Source organism: Pempheris klunzingeri, chromosome 14, assembly GCF_042242105.1.
Source record: "Pempheris klunzingeri isolate RE-2024b chromosome 14, fPemKlu1.hap1, whole genome shotgun sequence".
In the NCBI taxonomy this organism is placed as follows: domain Eukaryota; kingdom Metazoa; phylum Chordata; class Actinopteri; order Acropomatiformes; family Pempheridae; genus Pempheris; species Pempheris klunzingeri.
In genome coordinates this window covers 12082980-12110119 of record NC_092025.1, presented here as the reverse complement: position 1 = coordinate 12110119, position 27140 = coordinate 12082980, and the positions used below count along the sequence as shown (strand labels likewise).

The following is a 27140-nucleotide window of genomic DNA, read 5'->3' as shown; positions in this document are numbered from 1 at the left end:
GATGATGTCAATGTAATATACATACATAATAACATATCACTCAAGCTCCATTTGGTAGCTATTTGGGAAGGTTTGATTATAGCACAAAATGTTTAAATTAACAGATGGAATAGAAGATTATTCAATATGACGGAAAGCTCCAGAACAGCCCCTAAATTAACCTTGAGGGGAGACTGTCTAATCAGCAGCTATTTCAAGGCTGAAGATGAACTTTTCAGCCCATCATACAAACACGTGGTGCTGCTGATAGTGTAGGATGTGACTCGGTCCAGTAGGGGGCGGTGTGTGCAGCCTTAAGTCACACCACAGAAGAAGAACAGCGCGTTGATCGTGGAGGGATTTGAGTCGCAGTTTGCAACTTACAGCTGCTGCTGACTTGCTTGTCGTTGAATCCACTCTGAGAGATATCAGCTTTAGCTAAATAACACCCTGCGATAACACCTTATATCCAGTGAGCTACCTGAGTTTGTTTTTGTATCGCTTGTTCGGCAGGTGGAGGATAGCTGCTAGCTAGCGTGCTAACTTCCGTAACTGTTCACGTTAGCTAGTTTCGAGCTAACATGTCTGGCGACGGTGTCGTTCGTGGTCCGGCGGGAAGTAACGACTGTCGGATATACGTGGGAAATCTCCCTCCTGACATCCGCTCAAAGGACGTCGAAGACCTTTTCTACAAATATGGAGCCATTCGCGATATTGATTTGAAGAACCGAAGAGGAGGACCGCCGTTCGCCTTTGTGCAGTTCGAGGACCCGAGGTGAGCCGCGCTCCTCCGCCACGTCTCGACCCCCAAGTTACACCCAAAGCTGTTAACAAAAGACAAACACACTGTTATAAACAGGCACTTAAACTCAATCTGCACGACATTCATTATGGTTATAATGCTCAGTTGTTTAACAAGTTGTTTTGATTGATTTCCTTTATCATTTTGGCGGTAGTAGTGTGAATAGTGTTGCATTGTACTGAGAGGTCTGTTGTAGGCTGCGTTAGATCTATCTTAGTGGGATGTTTCCAATAATCTGATATCTGTATATTGTGTTTACTGCAACCAGACAAACCAATCTGCAGGTAAACCACAGGTGGAGCACTCAGAGCTACAATGGTTGATCATGATTCAGATAGTCGATTAGTCATTCTTGAAGGCTCTTAGTGGACCAAGGCCCTAAATAGGATGATCCCCACACAACAGGCTAAAACACGTGTTTTGGATTGGAAAGTAGTACCCGATTATATCAATTTAAAATATTAAATGGATAAGTAAATCTGAACGAAACCGTGGGGTGAAAAAGGCATCTCATATGGGGGAGGCAAGTCCAATTTTACCATTTTATAAAGGCCTGCCCAAAATCAGTTTGCCTCAGAGGGCTATAACATCCTCTAACCTTGTGCCTTTGGGAGGAAAACTCCCCCAAGAAACTGTTTAAACACACAAAAAGCAAAGGAACGGAGCCGTTGATTTCAGGAAAATTAGCAAGTTTAATAAGCGAATTTAAAAACATTTTAAAATACATTTATATGATGGATTCTGAAGAGCTTCTGATTAAAGAGTCACTTAAATTACCATTTTCATGTTTTCCCAACTTCATGTTTTCCCAACCACCCCAGATCATTGGGGCATTGACTAATTCACCAAAATTGATTTTTTTTTTTTTAAATCTGGGATCTTTAACTAGAAAAGCTGAGTGTGTGTTTGATGATTGGTATTGTTGGATTTCACAGGGATTCTGAGGATGCTGTATATGGGCGAGATGGTTATGACTACGATGGCTACCGCCTGCGTGTTGAGTTTCCTAGAAGTGGAAGAGGAGGTGGCGGTGGAGGTGGCGGTGGCGGTGGTGGTGGAGGAGGTGCATCAATGGGACCCCCGAGGGGTCGGTACGGTCCCCCTTCCCGACGCTCTGAGTACAGGGTTGTTGTGTCAGGTGAGTGACGTATTCCTCCCTCATTTCATTACCTAAGTGTATAGATGCATGAATGAATCTTACACTGGCTTTTCCTCTCAGGCCTACCTCCCAGTGGAAGCTGGCAGGACTTGAAGGATCACATGCGAGAGGCAGGTGATGTATGTTATGCTGATGTGTACCGTGATGGCACCGGGGTAGTGGAGTTTGTACGCAAAGAAGACATGAGCTACGCTGTCCGTAAATTGGATAACACCAAGTTTCGCTCTCATGAGGTACGTAAAAGGTCACAGCCTCAGGCTAACTTTATAAGGAATGGCTCTGGGACTACATTTTGGAATTGAAAGGTTTTCTCAAGTGAAGAAAGCAGGAGTGAGGGTGGAAGTGACTGACTAGTAAGTAAAAGCCAGTGTTTTAATTGTTGCTGTACCTATCAGTCATTGGGTAATGATCTCAATGATGGTAGCGTGTTAAGGATAAGCATCAGTCATTGGCTTATTTAACAGAATATTTTTGGCTAAATATACACTGAGGGTTTTCTAATGTTCAAACATGATTTAAAGACAAACATAGCAACAAATGCAGTTCTTAGCACTGATTTGTTCCCTGAAACATTTATTGTGCCTGCAGGTATTTCCTCCTCCTCTCTGCGGAGTCTCATGAAGTAACGGATGCTTAGTTATGTGTGTGCATGTGTGTGTTTAGGGAGAGACGGCGTACATCCGCGTGAAGATGGACGGCCCTCGCAGCCCCAGCTATGGTCGCTCTCGCTCCCGAAGCCGAAGCCGCAGCCGGAGCCGCAGCCGAAGCAAGAGCGGGTCGCGCAGCTACTCACCACGCCGCAGCAGAGGGTCTCCGCGTTACTCTCCCCGGCGCTCTCGCTCCCGCTCCCGCTCTCGCACCTAGATTCATCGTCATGAAAGCATCGGTGTGCCTCAGAGCCGGAGAGGAAATCTTCACATCACTTAACAAATCCTGCATACTCGCCACGGATCATCTCACATGTTTACACTGTCTCGTCTGCTCTCTATTCCCCCTCTTTTTGTTGCAGTTTTTGTTTTTAGTTTTTCATTTTTGCCCTGTTTCACTCTCATTCTTTTTTTTCTCCCCTCTCATCAACTTTATTTTTCTACTAACACACCCCCCCCACACACACACATACACTTCTACTGATTGTCCTCGTATGCTTTATGTTTTGTTGCATTTGGAAAGATTTACTTCTTATAAGAGTATACTGTTGTCCTTTGACCTTCTTGTGTCTTTCTGTAGAGTTCAGAGGAACAGGATAGGATGGGAAGAGAGGAAACAGTTCATATTAAGATAAACAGGAGGAGGAGGAGGAGGAGGAGGAGGAGGAGTCATATATGGCACCAATGGTATGATGGCTGTGCCTTGTCAACTGTGAAATCTGCATTATAAGGCTGTTCAGTTATTTACACACACTTGACAAATAGAGTGCCGCTGTTGAATGTTTTCAGTTGTAACAAACTCTGTAAGCCTGTTTGAGTTTGAAGACCCAAAGCTTGTGTTTTTTGCTTTTTCTCATCTTTTAGTATCTAAGTAAATCTTTTTTGGGATTGACTATAGATGGTGTCCCTTATTTTTCTCAAAGTAGACTCCCTCATAGATGCATTTACTGACATTTATTCAGTATTTTCCGAAGGTGTGTTTCTAACTTGCCTCCTTCTCTTTGGTTTTGCTGGTATTGAAGGTTTGGACTGGGCTCATTGTCCCCCCATTCCGGAGCTGGATCAGGATTCAGGATCAGATCAGGATTAGGATTAGGCTTCAGGATGGATACATGGAGCAGGACCCCCGGCCCTGTCCACATAACCCCATCAGACCGGAAACGTTGTAGTGAAATATTTAAACTTAATTGGCTTTCAAATAATCCAAATTAAGTTTATTTTTCTATTTTCTGTTGGACCTCAGAGACGCAATTTCTGGCACCTGCAACAAGCGATTTGTTTTTCAGTTTTTTTTTTTAAAAAGAAATTTATAAAAAAAAAAAAAAAAAAGAAGAGCAAAGCACGGCTCAAAACCAGGAGGAGGGCTGGGAGGTGCAGGATGGATCCACACGCGTAAGGAGAGTGGTAAATAGTGGGCAACCATTGACGAGGGAGGAGGGAGGGCTGGGAGGCGACATGGGAATGTGACCTCAATCTGGTTTGTATCCTTCTCTTAGGTCAGTCTTTTCCTGAGATTTTTCTTGAGTATAGTATTCACCATCTTAAAGCATTATTCTCTTTTAATAAAACTTTCAATAACATAAGTCAAATGTTTGTGTTTTTCTTTTCAAACACCACAGTGGTTTGGGTACATAAGCATACAAAACCTGCACACACGCAGTAGCCCGTATATGATACTAGTTGTTTCAGTTTGCTGTCATTGTTTAAAGGTCACATATTCTGCTTATTATAAAGTTCATACTTTTATTTGGAGGTCCTACTAGAGCAGGTCTATCATTAATATTTTTCGGGGGTTAAGGAAAAACCATCTTTTGTGAATTTGCCCACCATAAAAATCAAAAGGAAATTTAGACCAGTAAAATACACGCAAAGAGGTGACACAGCTTTAAAATGCACACATGATGTAGGACTGTATTTGTTGAAAACCTGTTAGTCCAGTTCAGTTTTATTTTGGTATTTATTTAAATCACTGCAGCATATTACAGAATTTTCTTTGTTAAAATTAAGTCAACCAGAAACATATTGAGGCTTCGGTGGGACTAAGAAAATCTGAATTTCTCTGAGTGTGTTCAAATCACAGAACTGGACAGAGGATAACTGTGCTTTTTGCTAGTTTATATTATCAAACTGTTGACTCCAAAAAGGGGGAAATCTTGTCATAGTTTTAAAGCTTTTTCCCGATGTGCTTGTTTGTACATTTATGTGTGTTGATTTTATCCCACCAACTCGAGATGCTACGGGCAAAAATATGGTTTTTCATGTACTAGTCAATTTTGAGGCTATTTTGCTTCAATAACATGTTTAATTTCAGATTAGTGGAAAGAAAATGTCCAAAATACATATTTAGGTGTTTATTTCATTACACTTTATCTATTCGTGTCTGTAGATTTCTCCTAAATTCATGCTTTTAAAGGCTGTTTTCTTGAAGTCAAAGCTTTTTCTGACACTGAGCCAGATATCTCCACTTCAACACACACCAAACAGTACAATTTTTTTCTTCTCCATATTCTGATGGTTTGTTAATATAGTTATCATGGCCTGATTTATATCACATTTTATTGTGAAAAACATAGTAAATATAGTTTTTTTGAGGCTGCTAACAGTACTTTCTGGTTGATGCAGTGATAAAAACAAATATACAAAATTCCCTCCTTAAAAACCCTTGGCTTTAATTTGTTAACCAAATGAAACAAGAAAGTTGAACCAGGATCATTTCATTGGTCAACAGTACACCTGCCTCCCAGTGGTTGGGGAGCTTTGACTGGGTCATTGCACAGAAAATCTGAGCAGATGAGGAATCCCAGAGCAGACATTTGAAGAGGGCACAGCAGCAGTCTGAGTGTGGGAAGAAGGGCTGAAGCCTGAGCACAATAAATCTGAGCGCAAACATAAAATTTGAGCACAAGCAGACCAAATATGTGTGCAAGCTGGGGATATTTGAGTGCAAGTGCAACAGGAAAACATCACAAAATATGAACTCACTGAAATCACTGAGTCATGCTCTCAGATTTAAAGACCACACTTTTGAACAAAAACAGGATAGAAAGTCCATATTTGACATATTAAGTCATTATTCGGAGATACTAAGTCATTATTTTTTGATAAAGTTTCTCTTTTTTCTCATCACAGTGGCAGAAATGGGCCTCCACAGTAACAGCAGTATCACCATTTTTCTCAATTATATCCTTATGTGGTGAACAGATGTGAACGTAACACAATATTCAGGAGAAGAAAACCTGCTGATACAGAAAATCAGTGTAGTTACACCCCATTAGATACCTTAAACCAAGTGATTTGAATCTGACTGATAATGAATCTGGGAATTTTTAACATGCAGCTGTCATAGATTTTTTCTCCCCTGGCTGAAGTCCGACATGCTGCAATAGGAAAGTGAAAAGTTTGGGCTTAAAAGTCACAATTTTTTATTTTACTTTATCTTATTTTATTTTATTTAAATGCAGTCGTGTTTCTCTCGGGGCTCCTCTGATATAAAATCACAGTGCTCATTGATCCCGCGCCCTGCCTCCCCTGTTCGGGTCTCATCTGGGTCTTACTGCGTGTCAGCCTCTCTTGAGTTATGCAGATCAATACCACCGATCGCCACGATCACCTGGATCGATCTCTCCCTCCGAAGGAATGAAGGGGCGGGGGGGTGGGGTGAAAACGGTGCATTCTGGGTAGAAATAAGATGCAGGCACATGTCCGCAAGTGAAAAACGCCGTGGTCAGGGTGGAGGCTTCCCGCCAGCCAATCAGAGAGCGGAGGTGATGCGGGGGGCGGGGCTTCGGCGCACGCTTTCCTGCCATAAATGAACGAAAACTGTGCTGCTGGACGACCGTAACGCACGCTGCGAAACACTAAAACTCCGCAGAGAGACGGTAAGAGTGGACTGCATGAGTGACAGAGGGCATAACTGTCCGTGTGTGTGTGTAGGTGTGTGTAGATGTGTGTGTGATAAACCTGCGCACCGTCCGCAGGTGACAGCGGGCTACGTTACTGCTGCTGCTGCTGCTGCTGCTGTCATGCTAATCTCGCCTGAGCCTCATGTGTTTGTCCTGAGAAGCTGCAGGAGTGTTTTCCTCACTTTCTCCTGCATTGTTGCTGGCAAACCAGACAACTTGAGCTGAATTACAAGAGCAGCCTGTTATTGAACGTGTGCAGAGATGCTGAGGTGTCACTTCAGGAGCAGCAGCAAACCAAAGTTGGCAGCTTCACAGTTGCAAGTGCATCTTTTTCAGTGTTGGTGCTGAATTATGGGTCACTTTTCTTTCACTTGCTCACTGTGGTGTTTGTGTCCATCTCACAGAGGCACGTCACTGAGTTGTCTGTGTAAGTGCAGTCAGTATGATCAGGAGTAAACCTGCATCAGGAGGCCTCCTGTCCAGTGCAGTGGTTTGGATGAAGGTGTCAGCCTCATTTAGCTCACTGGAAAATGATGTAAAGCGTCAATTTTAAAATTTAAATAAGTCTCTCATAACCACAGCTGGTTTTTATAAGCTGTGTTGTAGTCGTGGGAATGGGTCGACTGAGTTTTTGCTCGAGCGGGCGATGGGCGTAAAAATATGTGGGAAATGTCTCTGAGTGTTACTTTCTTTTACCTCCCATGCAGTCAAACAAAAGCCGACAACATGTCTGACAAAAAGGCAGTGATCAAGAATGCTGACATGTCCGATGAGATGCAGCAGGATGCAGTGGACTGTGCCATGCAGGCAATGGAAAAGTACAACATTGAGAAGGATATCGCCGCCTATGTCAAAAAGGTACATTGGATCAACATGAAATGAGTACAGACATTTTGCATCAATATAAACTTGTTAATGTTTTTTATTTTTTTAATCTGAGATGTTAATAATTGTCTCCCCTGCAGGAGTTTGACAAGAAGTACAACCCCACGTGGCACTGCATCGTTGGGAGGAACTTTGGCAGCTACGTGACACACGAGACGAAGCATTTCATCTACTTCTACCTGGGTCAAGTGGCCATCCTACTGTTCAAGTCAGGCTGAAATCCAAACACGCCCTCCTTAAACTACTTTTAATTCAGCCCTTAATGCTTTAGTGCCACGCTGTACATTTGCTGCCACCTCTGCAGACATGCTTTCCTCCTGGTTTCCTGTTTTCTTCAGTCCGTTATCGTTTGCCCCATCGGTAGGTGGCGCGTTAATCATGCCTGGACTGGTGATGTGCCCTTCATAGAAAATGCCAATGTAAACAATGTAAAACTGCTCCTCATGCCAGCTGCCAGTCAGCGTCTGCACGTCTGACAGATGCATAATTTCCGGATATTATTTTTCGCTGTGCGCTGATGCGCAGACCTTGTACATTGTTTCATACGAATATGTTGTATAATAACTTATTTTTCATTGAATTAAAATGAGCAACAGAGTTTTTGTTGAAATGCCTTTAATTTTCTGTGTGGACTGAGATTGAATGAAAAGACCAAGACTGTTGCTTACACTTAATAAAGGAAAAAAAAATGGCCCGCTGAGAGATTTAAGGTTTTGTACATGTTTGAACATTCCTGTTTCCACTTCAGTTCTGAATATTTACAAGGTTTCTGTTGCGTATGTGTCTGGAGTGTAATCAGTTTGGTGTTGTGATCTTTCCAACATGTTGAGCACAAAAGTTTGAGAGTAAATTGGTTCCAAATGTCTTCAGTGTGTACGTGTGCATTCAATTTGCTTTACATATATATCTACTATAATCAGAAGCGTTGGTCTGGGTAGTTGTGTCCTGTGTACTCTGGTCATGATATTGTGAACGCCGATCCACACTTTAGTTCTGTGAGGCTACAAACTAGTCAGTTTTTCTACACAATGGTTTCTTACAGGCTCCAGATGCAGAGGAGTTATTGCTCTACCAGGCAGACAGACGTGGGAAGTTGGAAAGATGTCGTCTGCTTGTGTCCACAGAATAATAAAAGCTTGGAGACTTGAATATTCAACACTGACAGATGTTTTTTTTTAAGTTAATTGTAGTTTCTAAAAATTGCTGTATTGATCAGCATTAGGGGATGTTTTAAGGCAATCGGTCTGGGAACACCGGCTGCAACATTAAAATACTACTTACACATTAATGCATCCACAATCTATTATATCAGACTCTAAGTATATAGCATGCATCAGTGCCACAGCTAGTTTACAATATCCATCCAAATATGCCTTTAAACAAATACACAGAACACAAGATGACATAAACAAAATAATTGAATATTACAATAATATGTAAAAGGGGCAGTTGAAAATTATTCAATCTTTTGATACTCAATATAAACCTTCCTACTTTTTTTAAAAATCAAAAACTTGATAAAAAATTTAATGTAGGTTTTTTTTTCCTCAAATGATTTACCTATACATTGTGATACATCTGTTTTAAGTGTAATTTATGATCATTTATATATCTGTGTCTGAGGAGGACTGGGTAATAAATGGAGTCTGGATGTTTCCGCTTTAGACTGTAGGGGGCAGCAATGAGCCTCACATTTAGATGTCAAGCCTCAAATAAAGCTCAAGAACCGTCGAACAAGTGAAATACTTCCTGGGTCCAAAAATATGGCGGCTCAGACCGGGCTGTCAACCACTGCCTCTATGAGCCGCACTGATGTCCCTGTTTTCCGCCCGGTGGCTCTGTCCGCGGAGGCCGCTCCGTTCACCCCGCTGCGGTCGGACGGCTGGCCGTTCGGCCCTCCGTCGGACGCCGAGAAACAGTTCTCCCGCTGCGCCGCGAAGCTCCGCGCCCTGCGGGCAGACTGTGGCCAGCTCAGGGAGGAGCTCAACCTGCTGTTCGACCAGCTCCTGTCCGAAAACTACAACAAAACCTTCGACCCCAGCATCAACATCAGACCGGAGGTAAAGCAAACACTGCCAGTAGCCCAGTGCCAGAAGACTGTGGGCTTGTGAAAGCTAAAAAACTAAACTAAACCAGACTGAACTCAGGTTGTAGTTTTTAATTATCTTAAAGCGAATTCATTGTAATCCCCTAGCAACCACTTAACAGCCACCTACTACCCTAGCAACTGTAGAGAACACCATAGCAACCACTTGGAAACCATCTTCCATAACACCCAGCAGTAACACTCCAGCTAACACAGCTTAACTCTGTCTTTTGTTTCCTGTTGTTGCTGTTAAAGTTGTTATTGGTTGTGCTGAGCCTCGTATTTTCCACTTCAGGATGTGTGCAGCCTGCTGAAACACATCAGCAGTCTTGTGCCGCTGAGTCAAGAGCATCTAGTCATCAAACTCTGCCAGCTGGTACATCATCTACTCAATCAGCTGAAGGTAACAGCTCGTGCACTGACTACGGCTGTGTGTGAAATAATCACCTGAAATCTGCTGGACTTTTTCTCACTGTGCGTTCTCACTGTTTCGTAAGGTCATAATGGACGAGCAGACTCTGGATGTATTGGTGAACTATACTGCCAATGCGTTGAAAGTGTGCAGCACGTGGACACACTCGGATGTCCTCCTGGCACTCTCTACAATAGTGTATGGGAACGGACCTCAGTGCCACCAGGTAGGTATTTGTCTGAGCTTTGTGGAAGTGTATTGTTATCTGTGAGGACTGTTGTGTGTTTACATTGAGCTTTTTCTTCTTCATAGCACCTCAGCGACCTGCTGGGTGAAGATGGAGTCCTCCTGTTGTATAGCTCTCCTTCTCAGCCAAATATAGAGTTACGCCGTGTTGCTCTTACCTGTATGGCCAACGTCTGCCTCAGGTAGGCATTAGAGTGCTTCTAAATGTAATCAGTAGTCATGTTGTGTACTGTGGGCCCAGTTTGTAGATGATACAAAAACATGGACGTGGTGTCTGATCTGATTATTGAAGGGGTGTTTTTAACTTGGATTTTGGGACTGCCATCCCTAATCTCTGACGTAAATCACAAGAAGTGAAATTAACTCATTGTATTGTAAATTGTATTTACTTTGCATGTCAGGAAGCCATTTGCAGCTTTGTTATATTCTCTGTCAAAACCTTAACTTCAGACACCACTAGGCTTGAAATGAGACTCTATTAAGGTTGTAGCTTTGCAGAGGTCGGCAGCTATTATTCAGCTTGGATTCACAACTCACAGTTACAGTGACTCTAGTGAGGCCACAGAGTCATGGCAAAAGATGTCAAAACCTCCAGATAGAAATCTGCAATCTGCTGCTGCAACATAAACCACGACCCGCTGTGTGTGTTCAAGATACCCAAATACTTACATTTTCACACTGTCCTTTAAAGCACTACAGTCCCGACCTCAACATTAGTGGTTTCTGCTTGGCCCAGCTTAAAAAATTATATTCAGAATTTATTCATTAAAGATGTTTATTTGTGTTCTAGGTCACAAAATGGCATCGGTAATGTTTTTCCACTACAATGCTACAACAGTGTTTTAAATAAGTGTTAAGGGCTGCTCGTAGTGATGAACCTACACAGAATCCTCTGCTTTGCTAAGCTGTCTGCTCATTGTTTAGCTGTCCAGCAGCAACTTTATTATTCTGGCTCACTCTCACTGCTCTCATAGTGTTTTATTAGGATGCACCGGGCAGCAACAAAATAGCTCTAAAAATCAGATGTAAATGACCTGCTCAGCACCAAACAGCAGGCAGGTTAACTATGATATGTCAGTGTTGTGTTCACAGTAGGTTTCCGCTGTCTACAAGTGGCAAAACAATCAATCGTTGTGGTTGTCTGTGGTTGGCTGGATTGTCTCTCTCTAGGATCCCTGGTCAGCCACCTCTGGATGACAAATACAGAAATGTCTGCTTCAGCGTCTTCCTGAAAACACTACAGTCGCCCAAACCTCCCAACACTGACGAGCTCTTCTACTGCATGGTATGGATAGTCAGTGTGTTGAAATGAAAACTTGAAAGGCAAAAAAACCCCATAGTTCATAGTTGTGTCTTCCGTGCAGGTGATCCAGGCGGCGCTGAAGGGACTTCAGTGTTGTCTCTCAGGTGGGAAGTGGAAATTCGGCGGAGCAGAGGAGCTTGGCTCTGTTCTGGCCTCACTTAAGGTGCCACACTTAAACACTATTGCAGATTTTTCTATTGTTATTTTATTGTCCCATTTCCTGCACAAACACTACAGTTTGTTTTGTAGTAATAATTTTGATAGCTCTACGTGTTTTCTGCAGAGGCTCATGTTTCAGGGAACTCCAGGTGTGAGTGTTGAGTGGCCGGCTGTGCTTTACCCAGCGCCTCTTCCTCAGTACGAGGGTCTTTCAGCACCGAAACCCGCTGAAGCACCAAAACCCTCTGAATCACCAAAGGACACTGCCATTCCAGGCAAAACCTCAGGGGTAAGACAAGCCTTCATTTTGTTTTTTTTCATATAAGAGTAGTAAGGGCAGCTTTAAAAATCAGCAATGAAGCACACCTTTTGGTTGAAATGTTTGAATGTTTCTCCTCAGAATAAAAAGAGGAAATCCAGAGGAAAGGGGAAGAAGACGAGCACAGAGGAGAGCAGAGGGGATGATGGAGAGGATGATGATAGAGAGGCAGTGCCTGCACTTCAGAAAGGAGGGGGGAGAGAGGGAGGCAGAGGTGACGGAGAGTCCTTGTCCAAAGCTTCCCTAACCCCGTCTCTCTACCCCTCCTGGAAAAGAGCCAGTTCTGACTCCGAGTTTTCCGACCCAGAGGGCAATGCACAGAGCAAATTAAGGTACAGAAATCCTCTCTCCTCATCCATCAACCTCACCACTATCTCCCTTTTTTTGGTACAAGCCTGCATGTTATTTAAGATTTGTTCTCCTAATGCTGATTAGCAGCAGGAGAAGACACAGTTTGTTATACTCCAACACTTCCTGTATCAATGAGCGAGAAATCTTTTTCTGAGCCGTATATCTTGTGGTATTTTTCCCTTTCAGACTTTACCACGGTCGTGTACGTCAGGGAGCACTGCACTGTCTGCTGGCGGTGGTGAAAGGTGTAGAGAAGAGGACGCTGTACGGGTACTGGTCCTCCTTCATCCCTGAGTCTCCTATTGGGGGCCCGCCGCCTCTCACTCTCCTCACAATCATACTGAAAGACCCCTCGCCAAAGGTACAGCACACCCTCAGACTCATTTTTGAGTTCTTCTCTGCATTTGTGGCCCTAGCATCTATGTCCTGTCTCGCCCTCCAGGTGCGTACTTGTGCGCTTCAGGTGTTGTCGGCCATGTTGGATGGCTCCCGTCAGTTCCTGGCTGTGGCTGAGGACACAGCTTCTCCTCGTACATCTTACACCCCTTTCTCCTTCTCGCTTGCCACTGCTGTCAGAGAGCTGCACCGCGCTCTCAGTCTGGCTCTGCTGGCTGAGACCTCTCCTCAGACGCTCACACAGGTCATAAAGGTACGTTAACATGCGCCTCGTGTTGGTTTTGTGATGAGAGTTTTCTCCCCTGGTTTATTGCTGCTGCGTTAGACTAATAGATGGATTGGCAAAAAATTCTGACAGCTTATCTCCACCTTTCCTGTCTGTCAGTGTCTGGCCTACCTGGTGGCGAACGCTCCCTACCACCGTCTCAGACCTGGTCTGCTCAGCCCCCTCTGGAAGCAGATGCGTCCCTATGTGCGCCACAGAGGTCTATAGTTTGCCCATACACTCAAATAACTGCACACAAGGATCTAAGAGAACTCATTTGAACACAAACTGCTCTCTGTCTTTAGACGTGAATGTCCGCGTGTCAGTCCTGACACTTTACGGGGCTCTGGTGACGACTCAGGCTCCCCTCCCCGAGGTGCAGCTCCTCCTCCAACAGCCGGAGGGCAGCGGCGCTGGCTCGTTCACGCCGCAGGACTCTGCTCTCAGCTGGAGGCAAAGAGACGGAGTGTCCTCGCCCTCTCGCACACCGGTCAAACCCTCCCAGCGGGGCTCAAGCACACACTCCCCCCGCCCTCCTCGCACACCGGGGGAGGAGGACAGCGCCCCGCCGTGGCTGCTGCAGCTGTGTGTGTCGCTGGTGACTCAGCCCAGAGAGGACCAATCAGACAGCGAGGGAGCGGGAACAGGAGGTGTTGTTTTGGAGCCCTCGCCTGTCCGACTAGAAGCTCTACAGGTGAGGGATGATGGGTGAGACAGAAAGACCCAAACAGACTTTTTTTTCAAATCTGAATGTGTTTTTGTTTTTTTAATGTATGTTTCAGGTTATGTCCCACCTGGTGCGTGGCTACTTTTCTCTCGCCCAAGCATGTCTGTGTGAGATTGGGCAGGTGAGTGCTCGCTGCCTTGGGGAGACGGACCCCTCCATACAGCTGCACGGAGCAAAGGTAACCCCTTCTAGTCTCTCTTACTCCATCTGTAGGTGACTTCACTGCACCAAATGTTAAGTTAACAAATTAACAAATGTGTAGAAGTGACAAAAGCATTGCTCTTAATCAAAATCTGTGCGCTGTGTCATTGTCTTTTATTTAGTTACTAGAGGAGTTAGGAACAGGAATAATCCAGCAGTACAGAGCAGAGAACAATGTGCCAGAGAGCTCGAGGGTCCCCATGAGTCAAGTAAGTACAAACTTTCTTTACACTGTATCAGGAAAGACCTGTTTTAATCTGCTAAAACATTGTCTTACTTCCTATTGCTGTTTGTTTCCTTTTTATTGGCTTAGATTATTTCTTCCATTTTCCCCTCTCATTTGGATGATATACCTAATATCCAAAGGCATTAATGAGGCAGACTAAGGACTTGGGCTAAGCAAAGTTTATATCTGCACAAAACTATATACACCTGTACTTTTATTTGATGCCATCATTGGTCGGTTTTGTTCTTTTTTTTTTTTAATTTTTGGTTAATTTCAATCTTTTAACTGTGTGATTTTGAAGTTTCAGGTTCAACAAGCTGTGATATATTAACGTGCTTTCATTGTATACACATGCGGACATGTTATAGGTGGTGCTGTTTTGGTCAGAGGTCTTAAGTGGTCCGCTGAACGGAGCGCTGCAGAACGAGCAACATCCCACACTGCAGACGAGCGCTTGCGACACGCTCTCCTCCATCCTGCCGCAGGCCTTCGCACAGCTGCCCGTGAGTTCCCCTTTGACTCTTCTCTGCTAATGCCGATCTTCATGGAGCTGCGCCTGTAACGTGGAATGTTGTTTTTAAGGACAAGACCCAGCTGATGTGCATCACCGTGCTGCTGGGGCTGACCTACAGTGACAACTATCTGGTGAAGACTGCAGCCGTCAGGGCTTTGGGAGTCTACATACTGTTCCCCTGTCTGAGAGAGGTCGGGACATGGACCAGCGACTATGAGAGTGCTGAGCACCTTTCAATGCGTTTCTGACAGACAAATATCTTTTAAACAGCCTGTGACTTTTTTCTCTCTTTTCAGGACGTGATGTTTGTGGCAGATACAGCAAACACCATCCTCTCTGCCCTGGATGATCGATCTCCAAATGTCCGTGCCAAGGCTGCCTGGTCCCTAGGAAACCTCACAGACACCCTTATTGTAAATATGTAAGACTGGCTAACATTCAACTTTATTATTTAGTATTTTTGTTTAGTTTTCAAAACAAATTTGGATTAAACCACCATAATATAGTATTCACTTCGTATAGTCTGTTAGTAGAGATTTTATTTTTGTAATCTGTCCGTCTCTTTATCAGGGAGAGTGTGGGTGTGGACTTCCAAGAAGAGTTATCAGACATGCTGCTGCTCAAGATGTTGCAGGCAGCCACCCGAGCATCGGCCGACAAAGACAGGGTGAGAGCAAAGCACAGATGTTCGTATTTGTTGCCTCTTGCTGCGTTTTGTTCTGCCATGTGATTTTGTTGCCTTCTCTCTAAGTGGCTCTCACCTCTCTGCACTTCCCTTCAACCCCCTCCAGGTGAAGTCTAACGCAGTGCGGGCGCTTGGGAATCTGCTTCATTTCCTGCGTCAGAGCCAGCTGACCCGGTCTGCGTTCCAACGCCCGCTGGAAGACGCCGTCCGTGCTCTGGTTAAAACTGTCCAATCAGAGGCCATTATGAAGGTCAGATGGAACGCCTGCTACGCGTTGGGAAACGCTTTCAGAAACCCCGCCCTCCCACTCGGTAAGTGTTTATTCAAATGGTCCCTAGGAAACGTCACAGACACCCTTATTGTAAATATGTAAGACTGGCTAACATTCATCTTTATTATTTAGTGTTTTTGTTTAGTGTAAGCTATTGGTATGAATTGGTTGACACTGTTCATCGACCTGGCTCTGTGTGGGTGTTTCCAAGCAGTATTTAAAGGAATAGTTCCATATTTTGGAAGAATATGATTATTTGCTTTCTTGCTAAATGTTAGAGAAGAAGATGAGCAGCACTCTCATATCTGTTATTAAAATATAACGCTATAGCCAGGGGACTGGAACAAAGTGTATTTAAAAAAAAATATTGAACTATTTCTTTACCAAAGGACTAATGCTGTTTCGGCTGTTAAAGAAAGGGAATCATTTGAAAACAACACAATTGCAGTGGACCTTTTGTGATCTGAGTTTTAGCTTTTATGTTGCTCACGTCAAACTCAACAGTTTGTGTGTCTTTTCCTTCTGTCAGACTCCGCCCCGTGGTCTCATGACGCGTTCTCCGCCCTCTGCCATGTTGTCACTTCCTGTAAGAACTTCAAGGTGCGGATCAAGTCAGCCGCTGCCCTGGCAGTTCCCACCCACCGCGGCTGCTACGGGGACACGCTGCGGTTCAGCTGTGTGTGGCATTCCCTGGCCACAGCACTGGAGAACAGCGAAGACACAAACGACTTCTTAGAGTACCGCTACAGCGCCAGCCTGCGGCACACGCTCTCGCAAGCTCTCCTGCACCTGCTCAGCGTCAGCCGATCCCAAGACATGCCCGCCCTTGGGGCATCGCTGGCCGGGGAGGAGGCGTTGGGCATCAAAGAGCATTTGGTCAAATATCTCAGAGCGGAGGACGGAGGTGGAGAAGGGCCACAGGGAGAGAAAGATGCAGGGGGGGACGGCTTCACCCCTCAGCAGAGAATCGGAGGTCTGCAGGAGACACTGATCAGAGTGAAGGGGTTGAAGGCTGAAGGGGAGGGACAGGGAGAGGAAGAGAGAGGTAAAGAGGTGGTGGTTCATTTCGTGGAGGATTTGCTAAAGACCTGCGAAGAGCAGTGAAGAGTCCGGCTGTAGCACTGGGTGTCAGAAAACTATCTGGGGTCATTGAGACTGAACTGTGTGGTTGGAAAAGATCAGAGAAAACGTCCAACCACAAACCAGCTGGTGACTGAAGGCAAAGATTGTGCAACCAGCTGCGTCATAACGTGATCTGAGGACGTCACAGGAAACCACAAGACTGTCTGGATCTTTTTTCTTCCTTATGTACATTTCAAGACTAGTTCAAAGTGCCTTTTTGTATCCTCTTATTTAACTAATCGCTCTTGCACTTGTTTATAGATTAACATCTGACGTGTAGTGAAATCACAGGAACAAATCACTGGACAAATCTTAACATTAGGACTGTGTGATGATTTATTATAAACTTTGAGTGAAATCACATTGTGTGCACATGAACATATTGTGCTACTGTATAACAAAGTGCAGGTTAATTAAGGTTAGAAAATGTATTTATTGTTTTACATGTGTGGAGAGTTTTTTTGTTTTATTGTCTTTTTTGCATACCTCTCCCATATCAAGGCGATAATATTTGAAAAATATTCCTAATACGGTCATATTGGTTCTAATACTATTACCCAGCCATAATTCAGAATATGAGATACACTACGTCGTCTGTGTGAACACAGTGGTTATGACGGCTCGGACTGGACATCTGTGCTGCACATTTGATGTTCAAAACAATAAACACAGCGATTTTGTCACAGTCCAGTTTCAGAGTTACTCAACACAGGAGTTTACATTCAGTAGGTGTTGATGTCTGAGAAATCTTTTGTCCTGTCATGTTTTTCCTGTAATTGACCTTAAATTTAAAACGGTAACAAATTGTACTCATATCTAACCAGGTCCTCTTCCTGTATCACAGAATTCACAAAATAAGATGCAGTTCTTTTATGGGTCGTCTCATATGAATAGAAATGTATTAGAGTCATGGTTCCCTTAATGGAAAAATACTCCCAGAGTCCAAAAAAGAAAAAGGGGAAACAACAGTAAAATCGCTGCTTTCAAAGGCTTGAAGCATTAATGTGTTAATATCTAAGAACCACTTTGATATTTCAGATGAATCTACACAACCTATTTATGTTGCTCTTTAAACTCTTTTCATGGCATCACAGATCATGAGCTTAATATTTCTGTTTTACTTGTAGACCTTATTCAGGTACCAGTAACAATATCAGTCAGATAAATCTTCTGGAATCAAAAGTACAAAACTATAAACAGACATCAATGACTGAAAATATTAACTTAAGAGTTTAACACAAATGTGATTTTATCAGCAGTGATCACAGTTAATTTATATGATTCAGTTTGCTGATAAAAGGTGAAAGACAGATGGTAGCTGTATTCACACAAATCTTCCTGCTCTGTCAGTTTTAACAAAACTAATTTAAGTTTTTAATTTGCTCACATTATAAACGTCTGATTATCTGTGCACATGCGTGCTCTCCACGCACACTTGAGTGTAACCTCGGGGTGCAGCCAGCAGGGGGCGCCAGTGTTCAGAGGGGAGGGGCAGAGCTGCCGATGGATGATCCGGATGTTGATGAGTGATGCCTGGATCCGGACAGACCACGCTGCTGCTGAGATGGACGCCTTCGAGTTGTTTCGGAAACTCGGAGCAGGAGCTAAGTTTGACCTGAAGAGGTTTGGCCAAGACGCCGCTCGGTTTAAGGTAAAGTAAACACGTGAAGCCGATGATATAATGACGGGAAATGGTGATTAATAACAGCAGCACGAGCTACGGTTCAATATATTTTGGCTAACCTCGACTTGTGCTTGCCTGAAGTGAGCTTCAGTGTTTGTTTTTCAGATTTTTTAAAATATGTGGAGGTCGGGTGCTTAAATTAGCTGCGTGTGATATGAACTGCGCTCTTGTCTCATTTTACAGGTTGTCAGATGTCCGGGAGGGGAAGCGTCATTAGATCTCTCTGCGATCGATTACTTCGGCACAGGCCCAACCAATGGAGCCCAGAGCAGCTCCAAGAGGCAGGACGAGGAGGAGGAGGAGGATGATAATGATGGAGAGGAATGTGAGGTGGGAAGTGAAAGTGGAGATTCTGGTGCTGGAAGTAAAAGGAAGCGAAAGGATGAAGAGAGAGACGTGAGGAAGAAAAAGAAAAAGACGAAGCGCAACCAGGTGGAAGTGGAAGGTAAAGGCAGGGTGACTGTGGGTCAGTATATAGTCTTAAAAGGTGTTAGACTCACAAGGTGGGGTTCAGTGTCTTGCCCAAGGGCACTTCAACATGTGGACTTGGAGGAGCCGGGGATTGAGCCCCCGATCTGCCAATTGATGGACGACCTCTGAGCCAAATGGCTCAGGGGTAGAGCAGGTCAAATGCCTGTCCAGAATTATCCTGTAAGGCAGCTGTAACATCTCTTTGTATTAGACGTGCTATGTCAAAATATATAATGTAGTAGTTATACAAAATGACATATACTGTGATTTCTCTTTGCAGTGTGTTTTAAAGGGGAAATTTCACATCACAAGTGTTTGTTTAAAATGAATGTGGTGCAGCTGTCCATGTCTCTTTGCTTTCTTCTTGACTGCTGATAGACTCTGAAGGAATCACCTGGACCTCCTCACAGGGCAGAAAGATCCCAAACCTGCCGAGTGACGGGAAGGAGAAATCCTCACTGAAGAGGCTGAAGCATCTTCATCAGGAAAAGGTCCTTATAGAGACACAAGCACAGCACAAAAAAAGATGAGATTTTAATGTGGTTCTGACAAATGTAAAAAAAAAAAAAATTATATTTCCAGCTGTAATGTTTGTCCACCCGATTATCCTCTATAAGACCCTTTTCTCTTTATTTGACTTCAGGTGAATCGTATTCGCTCTCAGCACCGTATCAATGTGCACGGCTGCGACGTACCAGACCCTCTGTGCACATTTGAGGAGCTGCAGTCTGAGTATCGTCTCAACTCGCGCGTCATTCAGAACCTCAAAGACGCAGGGCTGAGCTCGCCAACGCCGATACAGATGCAGGCGATACCACTGATGATGCATGTGAGTACACACACACACACACACACACACACATTCAGCTGTTGGTAAATGGTGCACAGACGGTGGTCTTGTGAGGATTTCCATGTGTCTGATCTCTCGCTCAGGGTCGGGAGCTCCTGGCCTGCGCTCCCACAGGATCAGGAAAGACTTTGGCTTTCTGTCTGCCGCTGCTCGCTCAGCTGCAGCAGCCGGCCAACTTGGGCTTCAGAGCTGTGGTCATCTCCCCGACCAGAGAGCTGGCCAACCAGGTAAACCACACACACGCCGGTTTGTTTGCTATTATGGCCGTTCTCATAAGGAGATATTTACAGAGAAAGTTCTGGGTTTTTAAAGCTTCATTAATGACTTTTTTTGGCCACTTGGGGGCAACAGAAAGAGCTGTACACACATCATTGATATATTATCACATTTAAAGTTTGAGCTACTGCTTAAGTTGTTTCTTGTTAAATGATCACGCTCATTTCTGTGTATTTTGACCACATTTCATTCCGTTTTGTTGTGTTGTGTTTAGACCTACAGAGAGCTGCTGCGTCTGTCAGAGGGAGTAGGATTCAGAGTTCACATCATAGACAAAGCCTCTCTGGCAGCCAAGAAATATGGACCACAGTCAAACAAAAAATATGGTGCGAAACTGAAAATGTTTTCATAGAATATATAAAATCTGAATAATAATGTGAATTTCCTTTACATCACCGTTTACCTCCAACGTTTCTCTGCGCAGATATACTGGTCAGCACACCAAACAGACTCGTCTACCTTCTCAAGCTGGATCCTCCGGCTCTCGACCTCAGCAGGTAACACTTGATCTATTTGACGCTCTGTTTTACAACCTCAGAGGACCTACGGACAGCCTGGAACAGCCAAGTCATTCTACCCGCCTATAAAAAAGATTGAGTAATTATTGTCTTCTCTGTGTGTTCAGTGTGGAGTGGCTGGTTGTCGATGAGTCAGATAAGCTGTTTGAGGATGGAAAGACGGGCTTCAGGGAGCAGCTCGCCACAATTTTTCTGGCGTGTTCTGGTTCAAAGGTGCGCAGGGCTTTCTTCAGCGCCACCTGCACGTCCGATGTGGAGCAGTGGTGCCGTCTGAACCTTGACAACCTGGTGTCTGTCAACATTGGACACAGGTAACAATCCACTCCCCGCTTTGATAGATTTATATTCTGAATTGATTTATTTTCTAAGTGAAAGTCAAAATGGATCGATCATCTCCTCAGAAATACGGCGGTTGAGACGGTGGAACAGGAGCTGCTGTTTGTTGGGACGGAGAACGGCAAACTGGTGGCCATTAGGGACATCATTAAAAAAGTAAGGACACTCCGAACAGGTCAATTTTTAAAGCTTGTGTGAATTTTTACTGAAATAACAAAATCTGACAACATTCAGTGTGAACATTAGGAAAGGCAGCCCCTCAGTGGCTTAATTCTTAAATACAATTACAAATACAATTTAATGGGGGCATGTTAGAGACATTTTAAAAAAGAGAGTTCTCCTTTTTTACGGCCAAATATCAAATAAAAGAATGTCCTCTTTGCCATTTTCAGGGTTTCCTGCCTCCCATGCTGGTGTTTGTGCAGTCTATAGAGCGAGCACGGGAGCTTTTCCATGAGCTCGTGTACGAAGGCATCAACGTGGATGTGATTCACGCAGACCGCACGCAGCAGCAGGTACAACCAGACACTTAATACACTGTATTATGGCTCCACTCTGTGTTACTGCAGCGCAGCCTATTTATCTACCAGCCTCCTCGGTGGCTTCTCTGTTTCAGAGGGACAACGTAGTGAGCAGTTTTCGCTCGGGTAAGATTTGGGTATTGATCTGCACGGCCCTGCTCGCCAGAGGAATCGACTTCAAAGGAGTCAACCTCGTGCTGAACTACGACTTCCCCACCAGCTCTGTGGAGTACATCCACCGAATTGGTTAGTTTTTATGCGTAAGCGACCATTTCACAATAAGGCCGTCCATTAACTAATTGGTCAATTGGCAAAAAACACATCAATGATTATTGCTTCAATGATAAATAGCTATTTATTATGTAAAAAGACCAAAGATTTGCAGGTCACGGCTTCATTAACCTGAACATTTGCCTGTTTTGTTCATTTTATATCATTGTGCAATAAATATCTTTGGGTTGTTGACAAAGTCTTTACATTTGACAATTTACAAGCTAAATGATTAATTGAATAATAATAACAACAAAAATCGGTTCTCTCATGCATGGTTCTGTTTGCTGCTCCCCAGGTCGTACTGGTAGAGCTGGACATCAGGGGAAGGCCATCACCTTCTTCACAGAAAATGACAAGCCTCTGCTGCGCAGGTACATGAACATATGAAACATATGAAACCTACGAAACGATCAAACCAACATAATTTGCAGATAAACATGTAAAGCTTGTTTGTGTGTGAGTGTGACTCTGGAAAATGAGTCTGTCTCATGTATGAAGGTCCAACTGTGGTCATCAAACAACAAACTGCAGATAATAATTAATAATTAGCACCAGAGCGAACATGACATTAACTGCTCTGAGACATGTTTAACCTTCAGGGCCTTGTAACCGAATGGAGAATCAGGTCTGGACATCTAGAGTCACCCTTTTATACACGTAGCCACACAGCCTATAACAGTCTGACACAACAGGAGACTGTCTGTGTCAGACTGTTATCACCTACTGAAATACTGTGTTTGGTTCAGCCGAGGGCTGCAGGAGGAATGATGTGATGCAAAAGTGCGCTGAGGTTGTAATTGGCGTTTTTTTTTTTTTACCAGAAACAAGACGGCTTTTATAAAAGAAATTTCCTTCACAGCAGAGGGTTCAAGCCCAGTCAGAACTAACAGCGACACCACTGTTAGGCTAACTAACTAACTTACTAACGTAAGATGTGCTAACTACGTTACTGTGCCTTGAATATCTGTGTGGTTGGTTTTCAATCAGTGAGCATGAAGAAGTTTAAGCTTCAGGGATTTCTGCTAGAAAGACTTCAGGAAGTCAGCCGACGCAGTTTAAACTCTGACAAAGTGATTAATTGAGATGAGTCCCTGGTGGGTGAATGGGTCAAAGCTGAACTTTTACTTGGTATATTGGGATTTGAGTCCTGGGTTGATGTAATGAAGCAATATTGATTCTTCATTCCTACACAGACACACACACCGTGTGTGTGAGGGGTTATGATTTAGCTAGTATTCTTTAGGTTTTAGTTTTTTAGTGGTTTAGGGTCAAGAGTCAAAATATGTCCAATATTTCCAATTTGTCTTGAAAAACTATGAAATATATGCATTACGTACACTTTAAGGCAACATTTAATCAGCCGCTCACTGCTGACACTTGTACAGAACACAATGAAAAACAAATATGTTATGGTACGGTATAAATTGACCTTAATACTGAAAAAGCAACTTTATTGGACATTATTGAAGACGCTGTATTGTAGAAAATGACATTTTCAGGTGTTGATTAAATGAAAAGTTTCTTGCTATACCTCCCCTTGCCAGTCACTAATCATACACCCCCACTTTTGGCTTTAACTGGGCGACCATGGCTACATGCATTTTAAACAAGACATCACGTTGTCCACGTTTTTCTGTGAGCTGTTTTGTAATTTAGACTTTTCCTCTGAACATATTTCTCTTTGCATGTCTCTCTAACAGCATCGCTAACGTCATAAAACAAGCCGGCTGTCCTGTACCCGACTACATGATCGGCATCAAGAAGATACACAGGTAAAGAAGATGGATGATTCTGATGAGGTTTCTCTTAACTGGCACATTTATAGACAATTTTACTCCACTGTTTCTTCATAAATTGATCAGTTACGGCTGTGATAGTCAATTTGTATTTGTTTGTGTTTAGCAAAGTGAAGCGGCGACTTGAGAAGAGACCTCCCAAGAGAAGCACCATTTGCACGACCCCTCGCTTCTTAATGAAGAAAAAAGGGCAAAAAGGGCCAAATACGGGGCAGAAAGGAGAGAAGCAGGCGGCAGGTGGAGAGCAGAAGGGAGAAAGTGTGTCTCAAACAGCAGTGCAGCAGCAGAAAGGAGAAAAGAAGGAAAAGGGACAGGGGCTAAGGAAGAAGAAGAAAACACAGAGAGAAGGAGGAACAGAAGAGCACAAGGAGGAGTCACAGAAGACGGGATCAAACTCCTCCGGAACAAAGTTAAAAAAGTAAGCAAGGTGTGGTGAGATGGTGTCCTCATGATGGGTTGACTCTCCTGGATGGGTTTTACAGTTCAGTTCCAAAATGAAACAGTTTGTATATTAGAACCAAACAAATGTTTGGTTTGTAAATGTCTAACTTGGCCTGTTTTATGCCACAAGAGTTGACTTTTTATCTGACAGTGTGCTTCAGAATAAAATGGTTAAGTGAATTTCCCACTGATGTTTTTTTATCAGTAGACAACAAATTGTCAGTGTTTCGTCTTGTTTCTGTGAGTTTTACATGCAGGATGAAACGTTAGGAGGCGGCTTACGGCTGTACACGCTCACATCTTTGAGGAGTTACCACACTGATAAATGAATAAAGTTGTCGGCAAGAACAAATGAGGAATCATCCCAAAGTGAAATCCCTACACTAAAAAAACTGCCCCAGAAATGCTGCCACCCTTTTAATAGCTGATGATAAATTGCTGAAAAATTCTGAATTATTCTAACCCCACTATGTAGAAAGTGTTACTGAAAAGTTGGCGCACTGGATTAGACTGATGGTAGAACGAAATAGATCTTCATTTGTAAAACCATAATAATTCGAAATGTTTCAAGTAGCCAGTACTTTTGATTTAGATTTTCTTTTTTTCTTTCCTCTCCACCAGGAAAAAGGGGAAGAAGAATAAGCCGCAAGAGCAATAGAAGAGAGTGGTACGAGCAAACTGATAAGAAGATGGATGTGGATTTATTATTATTATTATTTTAAATCTTGGTTTACTTCTAATTTTCACATTTTTGCTTTGTATTATCAGCATATAAAATTAACAGTTTTATGTATATTTGTGCCATTTTGTTTCTGTTTCATTTGCTCACCTGTAACCGATGCCAGTGACGGAACAATACAGCAGCAGGACTTCAGCTTAAGGTGTTTTAATAGAAATGAAACCAGAATTAAAGGCAGTTGAGAGATGGGGGTGGGATTGGGGCGACAAGTTCCACTCAGATTTTCATACTTTCATACGTCCTGAGTTTTCAAACTGCAATTCCCATCATGCTTTGGGTGAAGTAAACAGAAATTTGCTGCCATGAAGATAAAGGGGGAAAAAAACAACTGTCAACTTGAAAAGCAACAGAATGATTCAATGATACAGGATTCTAAAATGCTTTTTTGATACATCACAAGTATATAAGCCTCAGGACAAAGCCACCACAGCTCCATTAACTTCATGTAAGTGTTGTTTTGCTCAGTCAAGGATCTACTACAGAGACCATCTCCGTACAACTAGTCTACCGCAAAGAAATACAGTCTACCACAGACCACTACCGTCTACCACAGACCACTACCGTCTTCAGCAGACCACTACCGTCTACCACAGACCACTACCGTCTTCAGCAGACCACTAATGTCTACCACAGACCACTACCATCTTCAGCAGACCACTACCGTCTACCACAGACCACTACCATCTTCAGCAGACCACTACCGTCTACCACAGATAGTCCAATGGAACAAAGAAGCTACTCAGCTCCTCAGAGGCAAAAGAAAAGGGTCAGGTTTGCAGACGATGTCTCTAAGGGCCGTCCTACACGTCCCTCTGACAACCATCATCTTAAAACTGCCCTTGATAACACTTTCCAGGAAAACCTGCACCTGAAAGGGCAGCTGGACAGCATCACGCTCCAGAGGGACAGTCTACTGGCTGATGGAGAGTATTCTACGGTCGAAATAAGCCGGCTGTCGACCCTTCTACTCACCGCGGAAAATGAGTTTAAGGCTGAAAACAAAAAGAAAAAGGAGGCCATTGCAAACCTGAAGACGCAGGTCTGCACACTAAAGGACGATGTCCAATGCCAGATTGAACAGATGGAGATCATCCAGCACACGGGCGGCTGTGGTAGAGTGGGTCGTCCCTCACTCAGAAGGTCGGGGGTTTGATCCCCAGCTCCTATGGTTCAACATGTGAAGTGTCCTTGGGCAAGACACTGAACCCCAACTTGCTCCTGAAGCCTGGCTTCAGTGTGTGAAGGAGTAGGAAAGTCTCCTCCAAATTACATTCCTCCTGTATGAATGATGTGTGAATGGGTGAATGAGGATGTCATGTAAAAGCGTTTTGAGTAGTTGAAATAACTAGAAAGGAGCTATATACATTACCATTCACACGTGCAACTTGGAGTGCAGTGACTTAGAGATGAGATTGGAGAGAGAGAAACTAATGCTCTCCAAGCAAAACGCCAAGGCGATGTCAGAGATCCAGAGCGGCCTTACTCTGCAGGATGAACTGCGGAAGAAACTGGAACAGGCAGAACAGCAGCTCCACCAGATAGACAAAGAAATCCTGGATCTCAGGAAGGAGAAGGACGATTTTTCTCAGACGCTCACAGAGACCACAAACCATCTGTTGAGCAGCAGGGCTGAATGTTTTGGTGTTTTTGGGAGACAAAAATGCAAAAGCTCTGCTGGCGAAGTTAAAAGACTGCCAGGCTGAGAGAGAGCAAATGCTGACCCATCTGGAGGAGCGCTGTCTGGAAGCCACGAAGAGGAGAGGCCTCTCGTTTTTCAGGCACAACATGAAAACGAAAGAAAAGCCAGAGGTGAATTAAATAAAAATAAATAAATCTTCATCATATTTTTGCATGTCTCTGACTTTTTGTATACATTTGCATAAAAGTATAAGTATGATTGTATGCTGTCAAACTTCAGTGTCTCGCCATGAAACAGGAAGTTGTTAATAAATAGACTCTACATGATCTAATCATCACCAAACTTGTCATGTTTGATAAAAGTCCCACAGAGATAAAAGTGTCACAGGAAATGCTGTGTTTTACACTATGATGTCTCAAGCCAGCCAGTTGATCAGATCCACTTCAAATTTGGTCATGAAAGCCTCAAGACGTTGATGTTGGTCTGTGGTGAAAACTGTGAGTTTTCATCAAAAGGCGTCGGCATGGCGACGCAGCAAATTTCGATCGAAATTAAAAGTGCTGTAACTCCACTCTACAAGATCCTATCTTCACCACATTTATACTGTTTGATGACTGTCCGGCTCTGAAGACATGTACATGCTAATTTAGAACCATAATCATAGCGCCACCTAGAGAGGAAGTGCATGTTTTGTTCACAGACGTCTCTCTCTCAGCAGGTTAACCACAGCCACCTCAAATTTGGTCCAAACATTCCCAAGACGTGGATGATACAAAGTTATGAAGCTCTTGAGGTTTTGTCAAACGTTGTCACCGTGGCGACGCCGTGTTTGCCATGAAACAGGAAATTGCTGTATCTTCAGTGTACATTATCCAATCTGTTCCAAACTTGTCTTGATTAATAACAGTCCCGGCCTGAAGACATCTAGATGCCAATTAG

General features: G+C 43.7%; 4 protein-coding genes across 7 annotated transcripts; all 4 read left to right on the top strand.

The window, feature by feature from the left end:
- Positions 1 to 299: 299 nt before the first annotated feature.
- On the top strand, positions 300 to 4170 carry LOC139212785 (serine/arginine-rich splicing factor 1). 2 transcript variants are annotated; one of them, XR_011585410.1, is made up of 5 exons: positions 300 to 754; positions 1717 to 1919; positions 2001 to 2173; positions 2604 to 3274; positions 3610 to 4170. XR_011585410.1 is itself a non-coding variant. In XM_070843318.1 (4 exons), the coding sequence occupies exons 1-4, from the start codon at positions 561 to 563 to the stop codon at positions 2802 to 2804; spliced, it is 771 nt and encodes a 256-aa protein (XP_070699419.1). In that variant the 5' UTR covers positions 300 to 560; the 3' UTR covers positions 2805 to 4170. The 2 variants fall into 2 exon arrangements, 1 of the variants encoding a protein (XP_070699419.1); XM_070843318.1 differs by having other exon boundaries at positions 2604 to 4170.
- Positions 4171 to 6378: 2208 nt separating this feature from the next.
- On the top strand, positions 6379 to 8523 carry LOC139212787 (dynein light chain 2, cytoplasmic-like). The gene is made up of 3 exons (XM_070843319.1): positions 6379 to 6465; positions 7197 to 7347; positions 7455 to 8523. Exons 2-3 carry the CDS (start codon positions 7216 to 7218, stop codon positions 7590 to 7592), a joined length of 270 nt encoding a protein of 89 aa, XP_070699420.1. The 5' UTR covers positions 6379 to 6465; positions 7197 to 7215; the 3' UTR covers positions 7593 to 8523.
- Positions 8524 to 9137: 614 nt separating this feature from the next.
- Positions 9138 to 17342, top strand: heatr6 (HEAT repeat containing 6). 2 transcript variants are annotated; one of them, XR_011585437.1, is made up of 21 exons: positions 9138 to 9434; positions 9756 to 9863; positions 9958 to 10098; positions 10185 to 10300; positions 11289 to 11403; positions 11483 to 11584; positions 11705 to 11869; positions 11981 to 12231; positions 12437 to 12611; positions 12693 to 12899; positions 13032 to 13131; positions 13217 to 13605; positions 13694 to 13816; positions 13962 to 14048; positions 14434 to 14568; positions 14648 to 14770; positions 14876 to 15000; positions 15150 to 15246; positions 15371 to 15575; positions 16065 to 16763; positions 16806 to 17342. XR_011585437.1 is itself a non-coding variant. In XM_070844230.1 (20 exons), exons 1-20 carry the CDS (start codon positions 9138 to 9140, stop codon positions 16637 to 16639), a joined length of 3636 nt encoding a protein of 1211 aa, XP_070700331.1. In that variant the 3' UTR covers positions 16640 to 17342. The 2 variants fall into 2 exon arrangements, 1 of the variants encoding a protein (XP_070700331.1); XM_070844230.1 differs by having other exon boundaries at positions 16065 to 17342.
- Positions 17343 to 18195: 853 nt separating this feature from the next.
- On the top strand, positions 18196 to 24662 carry ddx52 (DEAD (Asp-Glu-Ala-Asp) box polypeptide 52). 2 transcript variants are annotated; one of them, XM_070843509.1, is made up of 15 exons: positions 18196 to 18308; positions 18525 to 18786; positions 19191 to 19303; positions 19456 to 19641; positions 19746 to 19889; positions 20153 to 20264; positions 20363 to 20435; positions 20564 to 20767; positions 20858 to 20948; positions 21185 to 21307; positions 21409 to 21559; positions 21882 to 21957; positions 23287 to 23358; positions 23489 to 23800; positions 24445 to 24662. In XM_070843509.1, the coding sequence occupies exons 1-15, from the start codon at positions 18222 to 18224 to the stop codon at positions 24479 to 24481; spliced, it is 2043 nt and encodes a 680-aa protein (XP_070699610.1). In that variant the 5' UTR covers positions 18196 to 18221; the 3' UTR covers positions 24482 to 24662. The 2 variants fall into 2 exon arrangements, with proteins under 2 accessions (XP_070699610.1, XP_070699611.1); XM_070843510.1 differs by having other exon boundaries at positions 23489 to 23809.
- The last annotated feature ends 2478 nt before the right edge of the window (positions 24663 to 27140 follow it).